This window comes from Andrena cerasifolii, chromosome 12 (assembly GCF_050908995.1).
Source record: "Andrena cerasifolii isolate SP2316 chromosome 12, iyAndCera1_principal, whole genome shotgun sequence".
Lineage (NCBI taxonomy): Eukaryota > Metazoa > Arthropoda > Insecta > Hymenoptera > Andrenidae > Andrena > Andrena cerasifolii.
Genome location: NC_135129.1, coordinates 11,559,798 through 11,581,646, shown reverse-complemented (window position 1 = coordinate 11,581,646; position 21,849 = coordinate 11,559,798). Strand labels below are relative to the sequence as shown.

At 44.4% G+C, this 21,849-nt stretch overlaps 1 protein-coding gene across 7 annotated transcripts in view; it reads left to right on the top strand.

Moving 5' to 3' along the window:
- The window catches only part of Gluclalpha (glycine receptor alpha 1), a 40,978-nt gene that overhangs the window by 3,478 nt on the left and 15,651 nt on the right, over positions 1-21,849 (top strand). For 2 of the 7 annotated variants that reach the window (XM_076823849.1, XM_076823852.1), the window contains exons 2-4: positions 869-936; positions 4,799-4,920; positions 11,023-11,090. In XM_076823849.1, coding sequence (XP_076679964.1) covers positions 878-936; positions 4,799-4,920; positions 11,023-11,090 — 249 coding nt within the window. In that variant the 5' untranslated portion in view covers positions 869-877. Of the gene's footprint in view, positions 1-868; positions 937-4,798; positions 4,921-11,022; positions 11,091-16,180; positions 16,249-21,849 lie in introns of those variants that run through there. The other 5 variants (XM_076823848.1, XM_076823851.1, XM_076823850.1 and 2 more) reach the window with 3 other exon arrangements.

Below are 21,849 nucleotides of genomic sequence, written 5' to 3'. Positions count from 1 at the left end.
CTGAGTACTAAAATTAAGAAATTTGCAGAAAGTGGCGCTGGCCAATTTTGCTTCTGAGACGCTAATTTTCCAATATCCCTTGATTCTTAGATACAGCTATTGTTAGTGGCTTAAATTGCGTTCAGATTAGGTACGTAGCCGGGGCCTTCGTAATAACGCGATACTAATACGATAATTGTTAATTACGAAGTAACATAACGGCAATGTTAAAATTGTCTTCTCGCTTGCAAGAAATACCTCCGCGCGTTCAATTCCCCTCGAATTTTCCACGGCGATTTTACGTGCCGTGGGAATGCAGTATCGCGTGGCATGTTTCGCCACTGTGCGCTAATGAACAAGGCAAAATTTTCGCGCAACAAACGCTCCCCATTCGCGGGTGTTGGCGCCGTTTCAAGCACGCGAAACACCGCCGTTTCTATTTTCCTCCGAATTCTCGAGGATTCTGCCGCGGCGGAGCAAAGGTTGGTCGCGTGCTCGGGAAGTTAAGTAAATTATGAATATTTATAAACTCGGGGCGAATGAGGCTGCGACGTGCTTACGGAGGGAAAATAATAACGCGTCGATACGAGCCTCCGCTCCGTCTCCAACGAGTTTTAGCAAACACGACGCGATGTAATTTCCCCGGTCGAGGGGAATTTTTATTTGCTTAACGAGGGAGAAAGCGGCTCGATCAAATTTCGCCCCCATTTTTTTTTTCGCACTCGAATTCACCGAACGGGATTTTCAAAGGAACTGGATTCCGAGAAAGCTGCTGGTAATTTATGTGGAAATGCCGAAGCGATTCTAGCTTCCATGTCGATGTATAAAATGAGCATTGGAAAGATTCGTCGTGAAATTCTGTTATTAACCAGGCATTTGTTGTTCGCAGGCTGCCGCAATGTGGCCTGGAGTATTGAAGTTACTGGTGTTACTAACGGCCCTGCTACATACATCAAGGTACGTTTCCCACTTGTACATCGTGTCTCAGGAATAAGTTGCCTCGAGAGATTCAGCCTACTCGTCTCGAGGGCGGAACCTTGTGTAAAACGCATTAAAAAAAGGAACAAATTTGTGATTTTTTTTCAAAGAGCCAGCGCAACGAATCTTTTCAAAAATTTGGGATATGTTTGTGTACAAAATTTATGTTATAAAATCGCCGCTGGAGTTGCAAATCGGTGTAGGTTCTGGTGTCCGTTGTACTTAACTAGGGGAGACCGGGGCTAAAAGTTCCGGGGGTAAGTTGTTCCGACGGCTCTATCTTCAAAATAAAAAGAGCGTTGTACTTTAAATTATTTTTTCCGCGTGAGTTGATCACGCCACTCTCTCGCCCATTTTAATTGCGTCCGCGACAGCGAATTGTGTGGTTGTAAGCAAGGACCTGTTAGTCGCGTACCAGATAAGTAAAAATTTTTCTATCATTACATTTTGGTCTATTTCAATTATTTAACGTCGATATTATAGATTGAATCGTTCTTATGGATCAAATGACATTTAAGAACATGGTGTAATAGGGTTTATCGTTTGAATACATGTATAAGCAGAATAGTCTTTGAAATTGCTACATGTGTCGGTAGGGGCTAGTTGTTACCGTGACTTGGGGCACGTTGTTACCGTAAAAACTTGCCCCGCCGCAAATAGGTCTATGAAGATAGCACCCCCAAATTCGATTTTTTAAAAAAACTCAACGGCATTCGTTTGTTCATCGTATGCCCATGTTTGTCCATAAAAAAATTTCGTTTGCCCACCCTTCAAAAAAAAAATTATGGCAAAAAAAAATTTGCATCAGCACCCCCATGAAAACATTTTAATGATTTCTCGGTGGGAAATGATTGTCCTTCGTTTGCCCACGTTTGCCCATAAAAAATTTTTTCTTTGCCCACCCTCCAAAAAAAGTTATGAACAAAATAAAAAATTTGTCTTCATCACCCATCATGAATGTATTTCAATTTTTTAATAGAAGGATACGAATGTACCCGACCTGGCCACGTTTGCCCACTCTCAGATTTCATTTGCCCACCCTCCAGAATTTAAATAAAAAATAAAAACCTCGAAAAGAAGGGTACAGGTGAAGCGATCGCGTTAAAGTTCGATTTTTCTAGAAAATATTATCAAAATCGGTCTTTCAACGATGCAGTCCGTTAGTTTAGATGTAGAAGAGATTTGCCCATGCATTAATTTCGTATGCCCACCCTCCAGAATCGAATTATTAATAAAGATAGCCAAGAAGTGCGGTACCCGTTGAAGCGATCGCGTTAAAGTTCGATTTTTCTGGAAAATATTATCGAAATCGTTCTTTCAACGATGCAGTTCATTAGTTTAGATGTAAAAGAGATTTGCCCATGCATTAATTTCGTATGCCCACCCTCCAGAATCGAATTATTAATAATGATAGCCAAGAAGTGCGTCGTTGGAAAGAATTCGAGACTATCGCAGACATTTGTTTACGTTTCGGCAGTGGCACTCGGCGCTGCTACCCTTTAGGGTATCAACACTGCGTGTCGTCATCGAACGTGCCGAAACGTAAACAGATGTCTGCGATACCCTCGAATTCCTTCCAACGACGCACGAAAGTCGGTCGGTCTACAGAGTTCGGACGCAACTCTTGCAAGACCGTGCATTCATTTACGGTTTGTGAAGTAACTGTGAGATTATATTATTTTCCGTTGTGCGATATCATTGCGGTAATTAGTGAAAAATGACTAGATAACCACTCTGGTGTTATTCTGCACATGCTGCAGATGTGTGAAAAGTGTGAAGTGTTCGATGAGCGATACAAATTTAAGTGTCGTTCCAATAAAGTGAGAAAGAAGTGTGTGCAACATTTTTTGGATAAAATGTCACCAAACACCTTCAACCTTTACGGTAAGTACAATTGATTTTGATAATTCATTCGGGAAAAAACGAACGGAAAGGTATTCGGTTCAACGGGTACCGCACTTCTTGGCTATCTTTATTAATAATTCGATTCTGGAGGGTGGGCATACGAAGTTAATGGATGGGCAAATCTCTTCTACATCTGGACAAACGATATGCATCGTTGAAAGAACGATTTTGATAATATTTTCCAGAAAAATCGAACTTTAACGCGATCGCTTTAACGGGTACCGCACTTCTTGGCTATCTTCATTAATAATTCGATTCTGAAGGGTGGGCATACGAAATTAATGGATGGGCAAATCTCTTCTACATCTAAACTAACGAACTGCACCGTTGAAAGAACGATTTTGATAATATTTTCGAGAATAATCGAACTTTAACGCGATCGCTTCATCTATACCCATGTTTTCGCGGTTTTTATTTTTTATTTAAATTCTGGAGGGTGGGCAAATGAAATCTGAGAGTGGGCAAACGTGGCCAGATCGGGTATATTCGTATCCTTCTTTTAAAAAATTGAAATGAATTCATCGTGAGTGATGAAGACAAATTTTTTATTTTGTTCATAACTTTTTTTGGAGGGTGGGCAAAAAAAATTTTTTATGGGCAAACGTGGGCAAACGATGGACAAACGAATGCCGTTGAGTTTTTATGAAAATTCGAATTTGGGGGTGCTGTCGTCACAGACCTACCGCAAATGTATAAATTGTTTCCGCTGTGCTTTAAGATGCGAACATATGAATGAAAGGCGGAAAGGGACACGACTTCGATCGAAGTTATGCGTAAAGATAAATAAAAACTGTCGCTTTTGGTTTTCTTTTAAAGATAATACATTTTTGTTGGTCCGAACCTTCATAAATAACCATTATTAATAAAATTCTGCTTTATTTCATTAGAAAATGAAATATTTCATTAAAAGGCAACTCTTATATCATAGTAACAACTTACCCCAATGCGATAACAACTTGCCCCATGTAGGGGTAAGAAGTTCCGCTTCGATCAGCCACAAATAAATTACTTTCTATGGGAAACCTATTACAATATATTCAACACAAGCTTAAAATCAGAAGATATAATAAATTTAACAAGAAATTAGTCCATAGTGAAGAGAATAACTACATTATTTTCCAGTCATTTTTATGGTTTATCGAAATCGGAACTTTTAGCCCCGGCCTCCCCTACAACGAAGAAACCAAGCAGTTGGAGAAAAAAAATAGTGCAAAATTGTGAAAATAACGAGCTTTTAAGCGGTGGTACGCAAGAACCGGCGAATTTCAGAACATTTTCTCGTTCTGTTTATGGAAGAAAGTTGGTAAAAATTTTTTTTTCGTTTTTTTTTGAGGCTTTATCGACGAGAGGATGGAGGGGGCACGAAAATTATCTGTACGGGCCTTCAGCGTCTAAATTTCGGCCGAACGCTTTATGAACATATTTTCCACATGACGTACTATCGATTAAGTAAAAAATTTCGATTCTTTCGACCGATTACACAAGCTTCCCCCCTTAAGAAAGGGGAAAGGTCTTACCATTTCTTTACGAGTTATTAAAAATTCCTTAGCGATCCAAAGTGCTTCCGCAAGAAGCTCCCCAACTCTGTACTCTTATTCCTGGAACACCCTATGCACCTCTCGGTATACCTATTCGAAATCCGCGCGAGCCGCGGGGTTTCTGAAAATTATCGGTGTTAAAATTCATGGAATTCAAATTAAATACAAGTTTAGCGATTCAACGAGAGAGGCGCGATCTAGATCAGTACACTTGAATCTCTGAATAGTAAGCGCCGATGGGAATGTTGCTCAAAGGTCCTAGAGATTAGAGCCTCGAGGCTTCAGGACATCAAAGTTCGCCTTATCAGTATTCAGCATTCTTTGGCTGGGCGTAGAACGCACAGATTTCAGCCGGCGCTGGGATGCTTCTCACCGCGATTGTTCGCCTATGATTGCAGATGTACGCGGGAAAAGGGGGGAAAGGTGGATTACCGGGCGAAGGAGAAGGAAGTGCTGGACACCATTCTAGGACCAGGACGGTACGACGCGCGTATCCGGCCCAGCGGAGAAAACGCAACAGGTGAATATACGGATACATGCACTCTCTATATATTCTTTTTCTTTTGCATTCCATTGTTCCCTCCGCTCTCCCATACCGAACACCGACCGATTATACCGAACGTGTCGTAAATTGTCTGATACGAATGCCAAGGAGACAGCGGTTAAGTCTGAGCAAGCTTGATACCACGGAGAAAGAGAATCCATTCTGTCAGTCGCGGCGCTGATATAATTACTGATGCGCTTTGCATTCTAGATTTAAGAAGACTTCTCTGAGGATCCCAAATTGCTTTATTTTCGGAACTAACATTCTGTCGACGGGTTCGTACGATCCACCCGTTATCTGATCGCGAGTAGAAGAATTCTAATAGAAAATTTCGCGCTCTTGTCGAATAAGTTAAACTGAACCTGAGCGCTGAGGCAAATGGGCAAAGCTACTCGCTACCGGTCTTACAAGGGGAGCGCATGGCTTTCGGAACACCGATTTGGTCTGAACGCTCCATGGTTATTTGTAGGGGACCTCAAGTGTAATAGTTTTTCAGAGTTACAACGCAAAGCTCTCTGAAATAAGGGAGAAATTCACGTCTAAAGTTTTTTTAATGCCTAACTGACGGATGTTGGGTTTCAAAACGAAAGGTTGGGTTTCTTCTCATTTTATACTTTAATAAAATCTATAATAAGAAGAAATAAGTACAAGTTTTAATTTAAAAAGTTATTGTGACAGGAATGAGAAGAAAATATGGAATTTTGTTTACAATAATTAGGATACTTGGTATTCAAAACATAAAATATTGCGACACCGTGATTTTGATAATTTAATTTTGTTTGTGCATATTTTTTTGTTTTTTAAAATGTCGAGACAAAAACCCACCTTATTAATATTCAAAAAAGTCTTCCTAAATTTAACATTGGTTCAAAAAATTGGTGATGTATTAAAGAGTGTATCTTTATGGTATCGTCTCGTGCAGCAATTTCCTGATATTTTACTCATTAAACTATGTTGTCTTTCTTTGAAACAAAAATTCACTCGCCTGTAAAAATATACATCACAAAGCTGCCATAGTGGAGTTCATTTAGGTGGAATTCCAATTAAATGTACTCCGCTGTGCCAGCCTCGTGATTACGTATGTTTTTACAGGCAAGTGAAAATTTTATTCAAAGAAATACAACATAGTTTAATGAGTAAAATATCAGGAAATTGCTCTACGAGGAGATGCCATAAAGATTTTGAGAACGCTCCGATTTGTGAGCCAATGTTAAAATTTTGCGTGTTTTGTATCAGGATTGGTAAAAAAATAAGGAGATTTTTTGAATGTCAATGAGGTGTATTTTTACCTTGACATTTTAAAGAACAAAAACTGTTCACAAACGCAATTAAATTGTCGCAATCAATCATTTATTCAATCTCCACTGTCTCGCAACGTTTTATGTTTTCAATGCTTTTATAGTAAGCATCACCCTAATTATTGTAAATAAATTCCAAGTTTTCTTCCTATTTCTGTCACAATAACGTTCTTTAATGAAAACTTATACTTATTTCTTTTTATTATCGATGTTATTAAAAAATAAAGTAGAATAGAAAGGGAGAGAAAAGAAAGTATGCGGTAAGTACGACGAGAGACTGGAACGAACCCATAACCCTTCATTTTGGAACCTACCCACCCTTGAGTAGGCATTAAAAATGCTTCAAACGTGAATTTCTCCCTTACTTCGGAGAAAAGTATTACATTTGGGGTCCCCTACGAATAATCGTGTAACGTCCAGACCAAATCGGTGTTCCGAAGGTCCTAGCGCTCCCTTGTTGCAACGAAGTCGATCGAGATCACGCATAAACTCCGCGGGAACATCTGATTCGAAATTGCTCCTTACACCGCCACCACCCCCTCTCCGTCGTTACACAGACGAGCCCAACTAACTGAATTATTTCCAGATGAAAGTAGTTAAGAAACAGCGAACCTTCGAACGCTGATGTATGACGAACGGTGGTGTACCGTAATTGATAACTCTTGCCTACGACCGAATTCTGGCAATGCTCGGCCCAACTCTTCATTTCTTTAATTAAACCATGATTTCGATTTCGTTTCCTTTCCCTTTCATTTTTCGCCGAACGGGCGACACTTCGCGCCCGGAATGGGATTGATTGAGTAAACGGGGGCAGCCCTGATCTCGCACAGTTTCCGCCTACCCTCGAACCGTTGGTTTGTCGTTACTGTCAGTCAACCACAGAGAATGTCTCGTGCCGCACCCATCGGGGTCACGTGTTTAAGGGGATCGCCGATTATATTTCGAGGTGGCTCGATGAGACGAGCGACAAGCAAGAAAGAGGCGTTCGAGGCTGGCAGCGCGCCGGCGGCGCCGTACTCGCGACGGAATTTAATAAAGCGAAGCGCGTCCTCGAGCGACGCGATGTTTGATGGAACGATACGATAACGATGACGAACAACGGGCTGGCGCGCACGGTGCTGTCGTTAGGTTGGCAAAGTGACGGCATGATTTGTTCGTCGAACAGATATTGCACAGCGCAACTGGCATTTACGTAAACGCGAGCGCAACACGTCTATAGTACGTCAGACCATTCTGGACGAGTCGCCGTGATTTTCGAGCGAACGGGAGGACGGAGTCGCGAGCGTACCATTAATCGGTAGGAAGTGTGTCTCCCTTGATTTTGGACGGAGCGAATCTTTCAAAGTCTCCTCGACGATACGCGGCAGGTGTTACCAGACCTAACGATATAGTGTATTCAAGCGATTAATCAAGATTAAGCCTTCATCTGCTGACGAAGTTTGCTCTAGGTGCCCTCGGCAGCAGCTTCAGCTCGTGCAAGGGAAAGGGAATAGATTGTTGCAAGAACCGTGGAAAAAGAGGGCCTTAGCAGTGATCTGTGTATTGGTCAACGGTACGCGGTTTCTTGCCGTCGGAAGGCTCTGTGACGATTTGATCCGCGCCATCTTTGAGAATAAACCATACTCGCCACCTGAACGGGGTCATTGGTACTAAAGTTTTTCGATTCGCATACGTGCTTATTCGCGCTATTCAACGCGGTTTCTACCTGCGTGGTGAACTGATTTATAGTCCAAGCCTCCTGTTTTCTGTAAGAAATATTTTCTATTGCTCTACGAACTACTTATACGAGGGATAAGTATACATGTGAATCCAGAAGCGTAGTACCGATGACCCCGTTCAGGTGGCGCATGTGGTTTATTCCCAAAGATGGCGCGATTCTAATCGTCACAGAAATTTTAGGCCCAACCTTATCCAGTATAGATACGTATATAGGTTAGCGGCCTCGGGCGATAGGACTCGAAACTCGAGGATCTTCGGGATTCTGCGCACTTGGGCATGGGTATGGGGGTTCCTGATCCCACACTCGGCCATATCCCCCTGGCGCAACTCCTCGTCGCTTGGGGTACGCTCCTGGACGTCTCTCTCTCGCAATACAACGCTACGCAATGCACTTCGTCTGGAGCGTACACCCCCGTCGTCTCTGTCGCGCGCACTCAGCGCTCTCTCTCTCTGCGTCGTCGGCCTCGTGTGGTGACGATCGGTGCTCCCCCCATCCCGGACGATCCCCCAATTGCAGGCGCCGCGGGAAAAGAGTGCCACGGACGATGGGACAGTACTCGAGATCTTCGGGGTCCTGCGCACAGAGGACCCAACCCCACCTTAACCACCTTCGGGGTCCCTTCTTACGTTCGAGTATGGGGGTTTCTGATCCTACAGAACGTGTGTCTGTGTATTCGTTAAAATCTACAGTAGGAGGTGGCTTGGATAAGATGGAGCGAGAAGGGAGGGGAGGATGCTAACTTGCTGAGAAAGGAGGGATGTCACTTCGGTGGACGATGGCGAAGGTTTTCGTCCTGCTTCGCGATGCGATGTACGAGGACAGAGGTGCACTTCTATGTGTAGAAACAAATTGCTTGTTATGTTGTTTTATTTTTATACCGTGTCATGCGATTTAATTGTACTCGGGGATAGACGTTAAGTCGAAGAATTTGGGTTTGCCCGCAGTATTAGGTATATCGAAATATCGAGTACCGAAATGTTCCTCCGGCGTTGCCTCTTTACTTATTCGAGAATTGTAACTTCAAGCGTCGTTCGCAAAAGTCTCTTTCTGCGTGTTTCGATTTTAATTAATCGGGGCGTGAAATGTTTGACGGAAGCGTTGATTGCTTGACACATTTATGTCTTGTGCACTTGATGCATCGATTATTTCGACACGGTGCGCTTCATTGTCTGTTAAACAATAGATTCTTCATTTTCGAAAGCGTGGTATCGCAATGTATTTGTGGAAATGAAATTTAGAAATCTATTACAATTCTGTACGGTTTCGTGTTCCTCGGCGGGAGCTTTCTGCGCGCGTCTGACTAATACGTGACTTGCTCTACTTGCCAGCCGAAACTGTATACGTCTAGTGAATTGAGTACTCTTCGCACTTGAATCGCGATTATCGAATCGACTCTTCAACAACTCAAGTTAATCCATATTCTCGATAGTATTAATCATATTATTCTTAGTATATCTATGTGCAGTAGCTGTATGCATAATAACAAGTGCACCTGAATACTGGTTTAAACTCAATATCCATTTATTTTTTTACTGCTCGGAGATTAATACTCGTATACCTCTAGCAATTACCAAACAGTGTGATTCTTGTCGAAACGCGGTTATCCAAGTATTTCGCGACGAAACGCGAACAGGCGTCCTTCGAAATTAATTCGTTTCACTCTCAGCCCCGTGATTCGATGCACAGCTCGTGTCAGTCGCCTGTACAGCCGCCTGTACAGCCGCCTGTCCCCGAAGTCGCGCGACGAAAATTATACGACGGCATTGAACGACTCGGAAAAAATTGGACCGCGAATTCCCATTGTTCGATAGGTCAGGGAAAGCATGCATATATCGTCGATAATTACAGTCGACAACGTACCTACCGCCTGAAGCTTGATGTTGCCACCGTGACACGAGACTTCTCACCATTTCCCGTATCCATCGGTCGCCGCGCTCCTCTTTCTTTCTTTCTCTTAATTATCGGGGAACGTGTTTGCGCGTCACTTTTGGCCCGCGCTGATCCGCGGGTGGCCTCAAAAGGGATGATTTCTAATTAAAAGAGAAGGTTGCAAACATTTCCCTCCACGCAGGGCCTGCTTTTTAATTATCCCATCGAAACGATGCTCGTCGGCCACTCGATCGCATATCCAGCAACCAGATGCATGCCTCCAAAGGGGAGCGGGCGTACACGCGCGCGGCAGAAAGCGAATAAAAAGAGATTGATAGCCCGCAACCAGTTACCTCTGCCTCGAAAGCAAACGGGCGAAAATAAATCTTTGTCCCTCGAATTTCAAGGAAACTCTGCCGCAGACAATGCAACATTTAACAAACTTTTCCTATTATTTAATGCTACCGCCATTCGCGGGCACAGGTAAGACAGCGAGCCATTCAATGGAAATCGATGGAGTCAGATGGATGAAGAAGAGAATCGTTAGGGTGCACACGCTTATAGACACGGTGCGCACGTTTGTTCACGCAGTTTGCCAGGCGAAGGAAAGAGCTGACTAACGTCGACAGTAGTTATTACCATACACGTACACAAGTACACCGTATCTCGGCAGATATACCATACGTTGAGAACCCGATCACTAGGTTTCCCCCGGCCTCTGTGCCGAAGCGTACGATCTCGGCTCGACAAACGATCACAAACTCCCGTCTCACAGCACTTTGCCCGTAGCTACCGATTTCTCGCTTCTAGACGTTTTCCTTTCTTTTCTACGGTAGAAGCTCACCGTCCCGTACTTTCTACCCTTCCCCACGGCGAGCAGGCTAGTCTCCGCCACGATCGAGTCGAATCGATCCCGTGCATCGTTTTGTATGCGTGTGTGCGTCGAATACGAAACGCACGAATTTCGAGGTTCGTCTAAATTCTAAATCGTCCCACCCTTAAAATCACTCCCAATCACACCCAATGATAAGTGAAAATCCTCTTGGGTCGTAGGGAAACTCCATTACTCGAGAGAACTCTGTGAAATGATGAAAGAAAATATTGAAAAAAAAAACAAATATCCAGTAGAGTATTGTAAGACACGAAAAAGATTGACTGACTAAAAGGGCCCTCTGTTGTTTTTGCCCTTAGATGGGCCGGCCATTGTCCGGGTAAACCTGTTTGTGCGAAGCATTGCGACAATTAGTGACATCAAGATGGTAAGTATGCATATACCAATCCAAGAATCTTTAACGCGGTGCAATGCCATTTCTCTCTTGGCGGGTACTTTTTCCTTATTTTTCTGTTGCTTGCAAGATACAATGTAGGCGCAAAACGTAGGTTTTAGAGGCTCGGTATGAGAACGTTACGATGGCCTCTCAGCACCAGACAGAGAACGGCGACAACAGCAATGGCAGCAGGCTAGCATCTTGTCCCTTCTCCGTTACGTTTCTTATTTAACATCAAATGCATACCATCCGTCTCGCCCCCCCCCCCGCCCCCAAACCCCCCAGTGGTACCAGATCCGATCCCGGATCTTCTCGCAGATCTTGCATGGGTAACCGCCCTCGTATTAACCATTTCCGCGGCGCGCGAATCTTTCGCAACGGAACGGAAATGAGATTGCCGGGAAAGGCGCTTGAAAAGATTTTTAACGCGATCGATCGTGAACAGATTCGCCGCTTAATTCTCAAGCAGCGCCGTGGCGATTCTCGTTCCATCGATGGCGTTGAAAAAAAAAAAGTGAAAGACACCTAGCGACGATTTTGCGCAGAATTGATCCTTCGATCTGGGAACATTGCGTCTCGCAACCGCTCATCATAGACCCCCTGTTTTCGCCACCGTTCAAGTCTGATCTCTCCACCCCCAACCCCCTTGCCCCCGCACACACACACACACACACCCACCCACCCCCATCGATTCGTCTACTTTGTTGATCCCCAGTTTTGTCACGCCCACCCCGGATACCCAGTTATTTTTCTCATCCGTGCACACATTGAAGCTCCTTAATTTAGAACGAATCCACGCACACACGTGTACACACACACAGAAACGAAATACTAGCATTCTAGCATAGATACAGGCATGCGGCATTCTAGCTTCTATGTTCCACGTATGTACATACACGTTTATACGCTACGTAGGCGCACAGACGTTGCTGAGGGATGATGAGAACAATGGGGGCTGAAAAAGAGAGAGAAAGAGAGAGAAAGAGAGAGAGAGAGACAGGGAAATGAAAGGGGAGAGAGAGAGAGAGAGAGAGAGAAAGAGAGGGAGAGAGAGAGGAGGAGAAAAACAGAGAGGATTATTGGCAGTTGGTCTCATAGGTTTCGTCCAATTTTCTCCCTGATCTGGTAGTTCCTCGTAGTGCTTGATGATTAGTACGCTCATTTACGTTAACACGTTCCACGGGAAGTATCCGTTCCCGATCGTCCCCCTCACCATCTGTTCAACGCGCGAGACGATGTGAGTATACAGGATTATCGAGCTTATTCCACCCCCTTTTTTCTTGCTCCCGGTGAATGCGACGTTTCTCGATCGGGGTCCTTGGATTAGGCCGTACGTCGAGTGTGTTTTGTAGTTTGCGGCCGGAAGTAGACGCGCCGAAATGGCACTTGGAACGTCAACGCGGTTGCAATGCTTCGAATTTTTCTGCATGCCTTTTGCAACACCCGCATCACACGGGGGACGATGGTAATCGATGGCCTCCCCTCGTCTTCGGAGCCATTCTATGGACGAAATCCAACGATTCACCTCGGCGCGCCGCGCCCTGCGCCCGCTTCTCGGTCAGAATCGCAAGGAACCGATGCGAATGTGCCCGACGCTACTGGTAGACGGGTGGGCGAACACAGCGAGTCGACGAGGACTTTAATGGCCCCGCGATTAAGCCACAGGAGAGTATCCAAACGTATCGGAGAACGTCTGGCCAACGAGAATCTTCTTGATACACTCGAAACACGATTTAATGTTTAATGTTTAATCAGAGAGTGATCGCTGTTGATCAGTGGCCTCGTATCAACGCGCCCCTCGTCTCGTAATTAGATCGGAACAGGTGGGACGTTATTGTTAATATCTCCACGCGATCTTTGGTTATCGACCTCTTCGAGGACTGGACGACGAGAGCCAAGCGAATCAGAGAAGGAATGATATGAGCTTGCAACTTTGGTCGTCGATAACAGAAGGATTTAACGTTTAATCGAAGGCCGCTTGCAAATATGTATTTAAATCACGATCTATCCCTCACTTAAGGGGTTAGACCACCTTGGCCAGGTCAAGAAATACCTCGTCTTTAGGAATTCATTCCTAAATCTTCGAGTAATATGTACAAATTTTTTTTCAAGTTTTCTTTAAGAACAAATGTGGCGTGAACGTTATTTCTGATGAACAGGTTGTTGAAACAAAATTTTAACAGCGGAACATTAAATAAGACTGAGCTGTCTATCGGCCGACGTTCAATTTTTTCGATTGCTTGAAACATAACAAAGTAGCTACACTTTGAAGCAAAAATCTCAGTATCGTGTGTCTAAGCAAATAGACCCAGACCTAACCCAGACCTCTATTTGCGCATAAGCCAGGTAAATATTAGAACATCGAGAAAATTTGAGCGGCGACCGATAGACAGCTTAGCTCTATTTAACATTCCATTGTTAAAGTTTTGTTTGAAGAACCTGTTCATCAGAAATAACGTACACAGCATGGTATACTCTCGACCGCCGTATTTGTTTTTAACGAAAACTTGGAAAAGAATCGATGCCTCTATCTTTATTGAAAACTTTTAATCGATAAAAGTATTTCTGTCACTTGGAAATAAATTGCCAAAGATGCGGTATTTCTTGGCCTGGCCAAGGTAGGTGGAACCCCTTAAGACTCCTCCGTATTTGGGGGTGCAGCAACCCTTCTTCTAAACATTCGAAGCCCACGAATTCTTTGCCCATTCTTTTTAAGGGACCTCGCCCTCGTCGAGGGGTCTCTTAAAATGGTCCCAGCACTCCAGTGGAAGCACTTCCACGGAGTGCGTTACCTCTCTGTCACTCGTCGCAAAAGTAGACGCGCTCGCAATGAGCACGATCGACGAGGAACTCTGTGAACAGGAGCAACGTGTCCGACGTCTTGTCCTGGTTCATGTAGGGCGGAATGTTACGCAGACACTCTGTATGGCTCAGGACGATACGCCCGGCTCGTTCAGCCTACAATCGATATTGCTAATCAATTGTCAAGGGTGTTCGCACCGCATAGAGGCGCGCTCGTTAAATCGAAGTCCGTGCCACGAGAACGATCGGATCGTGGGCACATGAGTGACGTTCCACAATTCATCGATAGATAATGCGCTTGAGAAAAGTTACAGGCGACCCGTCGATCTGTCGATCATTCCAGCGTTCGTCTAGGATACGTTGAATCCCGAATCCAACCGAGGGTTCGCTAGTGCAGGTTGCGAGTCTGTTAACCGAATTAACGAGGAGACACGTCACACGTATGCTTGTTCAATATATACGAAGGTCTGTCGAGTCGACAGTAAAATGATCACTCCGTTTAAATCGAGATCGGTATATATAATTGCGTTGCTGCTTTATCCCTGTGGCCAGACATCTTGGGAAAGCCTATACGGTGTACGTACGAAACAACGCTTCAAGTTTCTTAGAGTTTCAATCATATTCTCCATCAAGTAACGATTACCATTTATTTCCATTATTTTTCCTTCGTTCTCTTCTTCGTTCTCTGGTCGCTTTGTTTGCCATTCAGCGTAACTACTTGTAGGTACACGCGTGCCTTTCGCTCGGTACGCTTCTGGTCTCGGTGTATACTGTTCCATTAGCTTGCTTCTTTGAGTGTTCCGCTCGGCCATACGTTCCCAGAGTCGCTTCTGAATCTCGCATAAGAGTTTTCGCTGTTGCGATATTTCAGTGCGAAGCAGCAACTACGAGACGTGTAAGTTTCTTTATGTCATTCGTTGAACTTGCTCGGCGATACTCTCGGATCGTTTTCGCTTCTTTCTTTCGTGCCTACGTGTTTAGCCTGACTCGAGCTGTTCTCGAAGCATCTGATGGATCCGGGAAAACGTCCAAGTGGACCGTATTGTGCACTCTCGCGATATACGAGCTTCGATCGTGTCTGTCTCGAGGGTGACCACGTTGCTCGATGTTTATGGGTTGATATAGAGTACTTTCTAGCGGCCAATACTTAGTACACGCATTGCAATTGCCCGCCAGCTGATCCCTGAATTATTCCGAGCAACGTAGCTTCACCCTCGAGGCATTCGGGTCCACGATCGGTTGTCTGGGGATACAGGGTGTCACGGGAAAGGTGTTCAAGAATTTGAGGGCATACGGTACCTATCAAATCGAGTAAAGCATATAGAATATCCGATTCTAACCGATCCATTCAAATATCATTGGATTATTAGTAATATCCACGAACCTACCGCGGTGAAAGTGGAAGCACATATTTCGATATACCTAATAATTCCCGCGATATCTTCATCGATCGATTACAATGCATCACCCTCTACATTCTACATATTTCACTCTTTTTAGTGGATACCAGCTTCTCAATGTTTCCAAAACCGCCCCCCCATTTTAAAGTTCTCTTTATTTCCTACGTTTCTCTAATTTCGCCGTTCTGTATGAAACGCCCTGTAAAAGCATATAGCGCGTAACCGTTGAATCGCATAATTGTAGCGAGTCGTATCTGCTGTCGGACGGAAGATAGCGAGAGTTTAAACGTCACGAGTTTTATCTGGCCACGGTTCCGCTTCCCTCCTGAACGCAACGACGCGCCTGCCAGCTGCAACCGGTATCTCTCCCGTCGCGCGTGCACGCGTGGTCGCGCTTTCGAAGGGGCAGAATGCCGCGGCGGAGGAGGAGCCTCGCAACGGCGCGTAACCTTATTCGTCGCTTGTCCCCCGTTCCTAAAACGGGAGAGCAGGTCTCGCCCCTGTTATATGGCTCGGCCTGTATTAACTTGCAAACGCTCCGCGCGTGGAAGAAAAGAAAGATTCGCCCCCCCCCCCTGCGTCGTTTCTCTTTCCATGTCGTTTCCAGCCACGAATATTCCACCGAACGTCACGCTCGTACATGAAAAGCGCTGTTTCTAACGACAAAGTTTAAAAGCGATCTCCATCGGCGCGAGGGGCCGTACCCGTGCCCAATGAGAAAAGACAATGGAAACGTTTTATATCCCCATTGTGTCCAGCTGTCGGAAGCGTGACTCCGAGAGGCGTCTCTCTTTTCTTTTGCCATTACACAAACCCCCAAGATACGTCTCATATTACTCAACGATTGATTAATTTTATTTATTCTGTTTGCTATGTTAGATGGGCCCGCGGTTGTCCGCGTCAACATATTTGTTCGAAGTATCTCAAAAATAGATGACGTTACTATGGTAAGTTAAAAATCTAATGCCCCGAAATCACAGACACACGCCTTTACACGTTATATATACTATATTATTATTACCATTATTATTACCATCACTATCATCCATTATTATTATTACATTACACTCAGTGTTCGTTACCTGTGCAATCTGTATGTATTATAAATACAGAGTAAATCACCCTAGAGGACAATGATCGTTAGCTATAGTCTCCTGACATCTGATCAACCGGATCTCTTTCTCGAATCTCCGCGCCATTCTTCCGGATACCGTAGACTCGCTCTTCTTCTCGCTGTCTTTTTTTTTTCCTCTTCTTTTTCCTTTCGCGTCGGGCAAAGGAGCATTTGGAATTCGAAAGTGTCGCAAATTCTGCTCCCTCTGTTTTTCGGTTTCGGTCCGTAGCGTTAGATACATCCACGCTCGGCGCGCCGTTCGCACCCGCCGGTACGTTGTACGATGCTGTATGAAGCTCTCCGATCGTTCGATACGCCGTGCGCCCGACGCTGCAACAATATCATGATTCGGCGGGGAATCGTCTTCTTTTTGTGTCGCGGACAGATATCGAACGTTCAGCGATAGAACACCAGCGGGAATCGACGAGATAGCGTCGAGATCAGTAGCTAGACGTGCAATGATTATCATATTACTGTTGCGGTTGTATGATAATACATACATATTAATTAATGTATTGTATATACACACACTCGTGTTTACTGTTAACTCGCTACTATTAGTATCCTATAACGCTCTGCTCTTTGTCTATCACCCGTTATACAGAAAAGACCATGTACACACACCACGTTCTCTCTTTTTTACCTCTCTTTATGTTGTCTCTGTCCCTTTTGTAAACAGGCTCTCGTGCGTATTTAAGGCCCACTATCATAACTTTTTTAATTCCACTACTACCGTATGTTATATTAAGCAAGCATATGTTTTCTATGCATAAGAGAAACTTGGAGCTTGCGGACAGCACGACGCCCCAACCCCTTCGGCTATCCATTCGAGAATTAAATGAGAAAGAAAGCTGGCTCTATCGTTTACGGTATAATCCATAGAACGACCCAAGTGTCACGAGAAGCAAATTGTATTGTAATTACGCCTCCCTCCCGCCGGGCGAAATTATGGTGGATCGAGCAGGGTGTAATCTCGCGGCACCCTTTCCTTTCGTGCCCGCTAGTCGCGGTATATACGTCGTGCTGAACGTAATCAGAAAACTACACCACATACTGTCGCCTCACGCTATTGTGTCGTAGATGATTTAATGGAACTTGACGTTTTACTACCATACTTTTTACTACGTTTTTGCCGTGTGAGCCATTAAGGTGGCATCAAGGTTTTTTGCCTCGTGGCTGACACCAGCAACCCATACATGTACACCCATAAAGATACACTGTGTATTCAGATATTGTTCGTTTTATCTCCTTTTATTACTTATTGCTCACACAGTATATCAACATACACACGTACACGAGCACGCACACACACACACACACACGTACAGATATATATGTACATCTACAGACTCGGCCGCTATACAATTTGTTTTTTAATCCCTTATTGCATAAATCGATTGTGTCCGGTGGTGTGCTTTTTTCCGAGCTGCTGCATTAAGTCTATCAATCGCAGGCCGTTTCTCTGTCATACGTATGTACCGATGCACCAGTTACTTTGTGTTACGTACTAAGGTTATTAATAGGCGTTTTTGTTCCTGTCGGCCATGGTAATCACGGTTTTGTCGCTGGTAATGCTTCTACGTCTCCGCTCCCTTTTTCTTTGGCCGCGCGCGGCGTCGCCTTCGCGATCATCAATCGTCACGTCCATTTATTTATGTTTAATAGATGCTCGATGGCGTCCTAATTATTCACACCTCCCGGGGCAAATTATCTCGGCACAGAACCCTGTTTGTCCTTATCGCTCATCGTAACATGCCGAGTTTCGTAGACCGAGTTCGAAAGGATATCGATCATTCTGCGATGAAAACTGCCATTTTACTTCCTGAAGTAGCCCCCACGAAATGTGCATATCGTAAAGACGAGATCTGCAAAGAAGATATCGAGAAAAGAATTGGAGAGCAGCAAAGATCTGCTGTTTAAAGAAAAAGGTCCATTTCGTGGAGGAGCGCTCAAGGAATAAGATTCAATTTTTATTACAGAGCGATAAATATCGCTTTGGTATCACGAGGCCAAGCGGCGGATACGTTTCGGAAACCATAGGCACCCGAGAATGGCGCATTTTTATAAAGTGCCAATTCCTTGGTGCCATACTCTTCGCCAGGCATTTTAAACCGTGGAAACTAGCTCACGTCGCTTTTTCACGTCGACTCGTCACGATTAGAGAGGCCACTTTTTCGCTTTGCAATAATCGTACGTCGGCAGAGATTTTTATAGTTTTTGCCCCGACCTCCCTCTCCTCGAGCTAGAACGGTAGCGGGGTACTTCTTCAAAGTACGTACCGTTGAAAGCTATTGAGCTCTCTTCAAAGTGCGAGACGCGTTAAACTGGTGAGTCATTTTCTTTTACTTCTCTCGCATGTGGTACCCAATTACATATATCCGTGTAGAGCGACCAGCCTCCCTCTCCCCTTTCCCGATCACTTTTAATCGAAGTCGACGATCTCGCCAGCTCGCAAAGACAGGGGCCTATGTCGCCCGTTTCCCAATGGATCCTCGCCACAAAGTAATTCTCCCCAGAAGCTTCGAAAGACACTCGTGAACCGATCCCCTTTTATTCCCCGCGAGAGCAAAGTGTCGTTAAAGAAGAAACGTCCCACGATATTAGACTTCACGGGCCTGTATGCCGAAATTAGAAAATAAACACTCGAAATTCGTTTATTTTATAGGAGTTTACCGTAGTAACGTAGCAGCAAGGAATGCATGTCTATTTTCTCACCGGTAGTTGAACCATCGTAGGAATATAATACAGTAAATTCTCGTTATAGGCTCCACGCTCGGGGCTGGCGGCGAGCTTACAACGCGTAGTCGCAATGAGCTTATAACGAGAATTTTCTATGAACGACGTCGCGTCACGGAAAATGGAGAAACGTGGTGCAGTAAGGGATTAAATGATAGCGGGGCATGTGTAGCATGTTGTACAGATGTGTGTACAATCGTGAACCGTTCGAGGCCGGCCCAGCAGTGTTTTGGGTTATTACACGGCGTGTAATGCATTGCGGTCGAAAGTCGCCGACTTTCCACCCTGCGAAAATGGCGCACGTGAGATACCACCGAAACGACAGACCCAGTTACGATAGAGTTCGATAAAGGAAAGTTACGATATCACTCGTCGCGACGAGCACGTTGTCGCCCTGTCGATAAAAAATGGTAAGGCCTCTGTACTTTGGCTTCGACTTGGTTTCAACAGGTGATGCTTGAATATTTTATAAAACACTATTTTATCTTGCGCCCTCTTCTCCGTGCCTCGGTATCGACGCTCGACGACACCTAAGCCGCTGAAAGCTTGTACACGCATACGCGGTCGATTGACAAACTGTTTAAAATTCATCCGAGCTCGGACGCACTCACTCTTCTCCGCGCCTCCGTCGCGAAGTTTTCAGTGTATTTTTTTGTTTCGAGAATCTGAGTTCACACGGACTTTTCTAAACCCTTTGTTGTGATTAAGGGAGGCGACGAGGGTGGAATTGTTTTATCGCCGTCTGGAAGCTGCTTAGCTATCAAACGATCATCTTGATGTGTCACTCTTCATTGTATTTTAGGGTAGATGTCCCGATTACTGCTAGAGCCCCTATCACCGACACTTTATTTATTTTGCTTAATAAAAACGCGAGGTATAATGAATAGTGTTAAAAAAAAATTATTATTTAATTGGGACTTTTTATTAAGTAAAATAAATAAAATGGAAGTAATAGGAGACACGGACAGTAATTGAGACGCCTATCCTATAAGCTGTATTCTTTGTTATACGAATTATTGCTCGGTTAGTGGTCCAGTTCCTTTTGCTCTTTTGTTTTAACGCTTCGATTCGTGAGTTGGATCCGAACATGATTATTGTTCTGGAAAAATTGCATTGCAAGTGTGCGGAGTATTCTGCGACTGTTTAAGTAGGAAGAGGTTTTGAATGTAGTCCACTTTATACAGGGTGTTTCATAAGAAATTCGTAACGGTACCATGTTGTTTATTAATATTAAACTGTGGAGCTGATAGTAAGGTACTTGATGTTAGCTTCTTATTTTTCATTAACACTGATAGGCGGGCGTTTGGCTAGAGTAGGTGTTTCTATAGTACGTTCTATAGTAGCTTCGAATATACATACTTCATCTCATTGAGGATCGATATTGATCCTACGTTAGGCTGAACTACAAATTTTTACTGCAATTATCAAATGGGACATTTTTCACTTTTTTCTCTTCAATCGAATTACGACCTTCTGTCGATCTTGTTTAGAGAAATCGGAGGAGGAAATGGTAAACGTGACTTCATTTCAAGATCTGGATACGAAAATATGTTTCATGAAAGGATCACTTCAAGGTTATCCGATCTGACGTGCACAGAACGTCATTTCTATCGTTAATTAATTATTTCGAAGTGATTGAACAAGCCGCAGAGAAATATAATTCTTCTTGCTCTACCAGGAATCATCAAGAACAATTATTCATTCGGAGGACTTCATTTCTCTTAAATAAAACAACACATCGCTCTTAGTGAAAACAAAATACCACTCTGCTAAGTCACCCTTCTTCTGCGAAGCACGTGCTTGAAGAGTGTGAAGCAATTCGGAGAACATGGGGAGGAAAAATAATATCCAACGGCGCGGGTTTCTCAGAATATACATCCCGTAAGGCGATATACCGTCGAAAGCTGCGAGTTCCAAGAAAAAGGTCACTCTTTAACGTTGAATGCTGGAGGAGGTTGAACGTCACTTTGTGCAGCGCGTTAAATTTTGCTTACATTTTTCATCGAACCTTTCCAAAGTAGCTTCGCCATTCTAAGGCGCGCGTTTGACGGAGGACGGCTCAAAGAATGGCTCGGCATTCTTTATCACAGACTGGTGTATCGTTCGAGAAGCCAAGCGTCGCTGAAAGAACCACGCGCGTCGTCGCGGAAACTCGAGAATTGAGCGCTCGGTAGCCTTACAGGGTCGTCCTTAAATTACGTAACGCTTTAGAGGGGGGAGGCCACGAATTTCTTACAAAAGGGGTAGAGAGAGTCAGGTGGCGTCTAAATCGCCTAAAAAACGATATAACGGAGTTAAATAAATCATATAGACCTTGAAAAGAATTGCAATACCTGAAAAAAAGCAATGCAAAAAATATTACGCAAGGAAGGGGGTTGGAATATAAAATCTTGCAAATTCATATACCGAAGAAGGGAGGGGGTAAGAAGTCGCCAAAATTACCCTTACGTAATTTAAGGACAGCTCTCTTCACTTTGCAATTCAATTTGCTTTCGCATAAATAGGCCGCGGCCCGTTAAACTTCAACGGGACGTTTCCCGAGGTAAACGTCCCCGCGGACCGTGCGACTCGGTGCCTTCGTATCGCTTCACAGTCACCGGCCTGCCCTACCGTGCCGCGCACACAACCGGGGAACAGAGACGCGCTGGGAAAGCAGCGCCGCCGCTTGGCGAACGTGCGCATCGCGAGCTTGAGAACT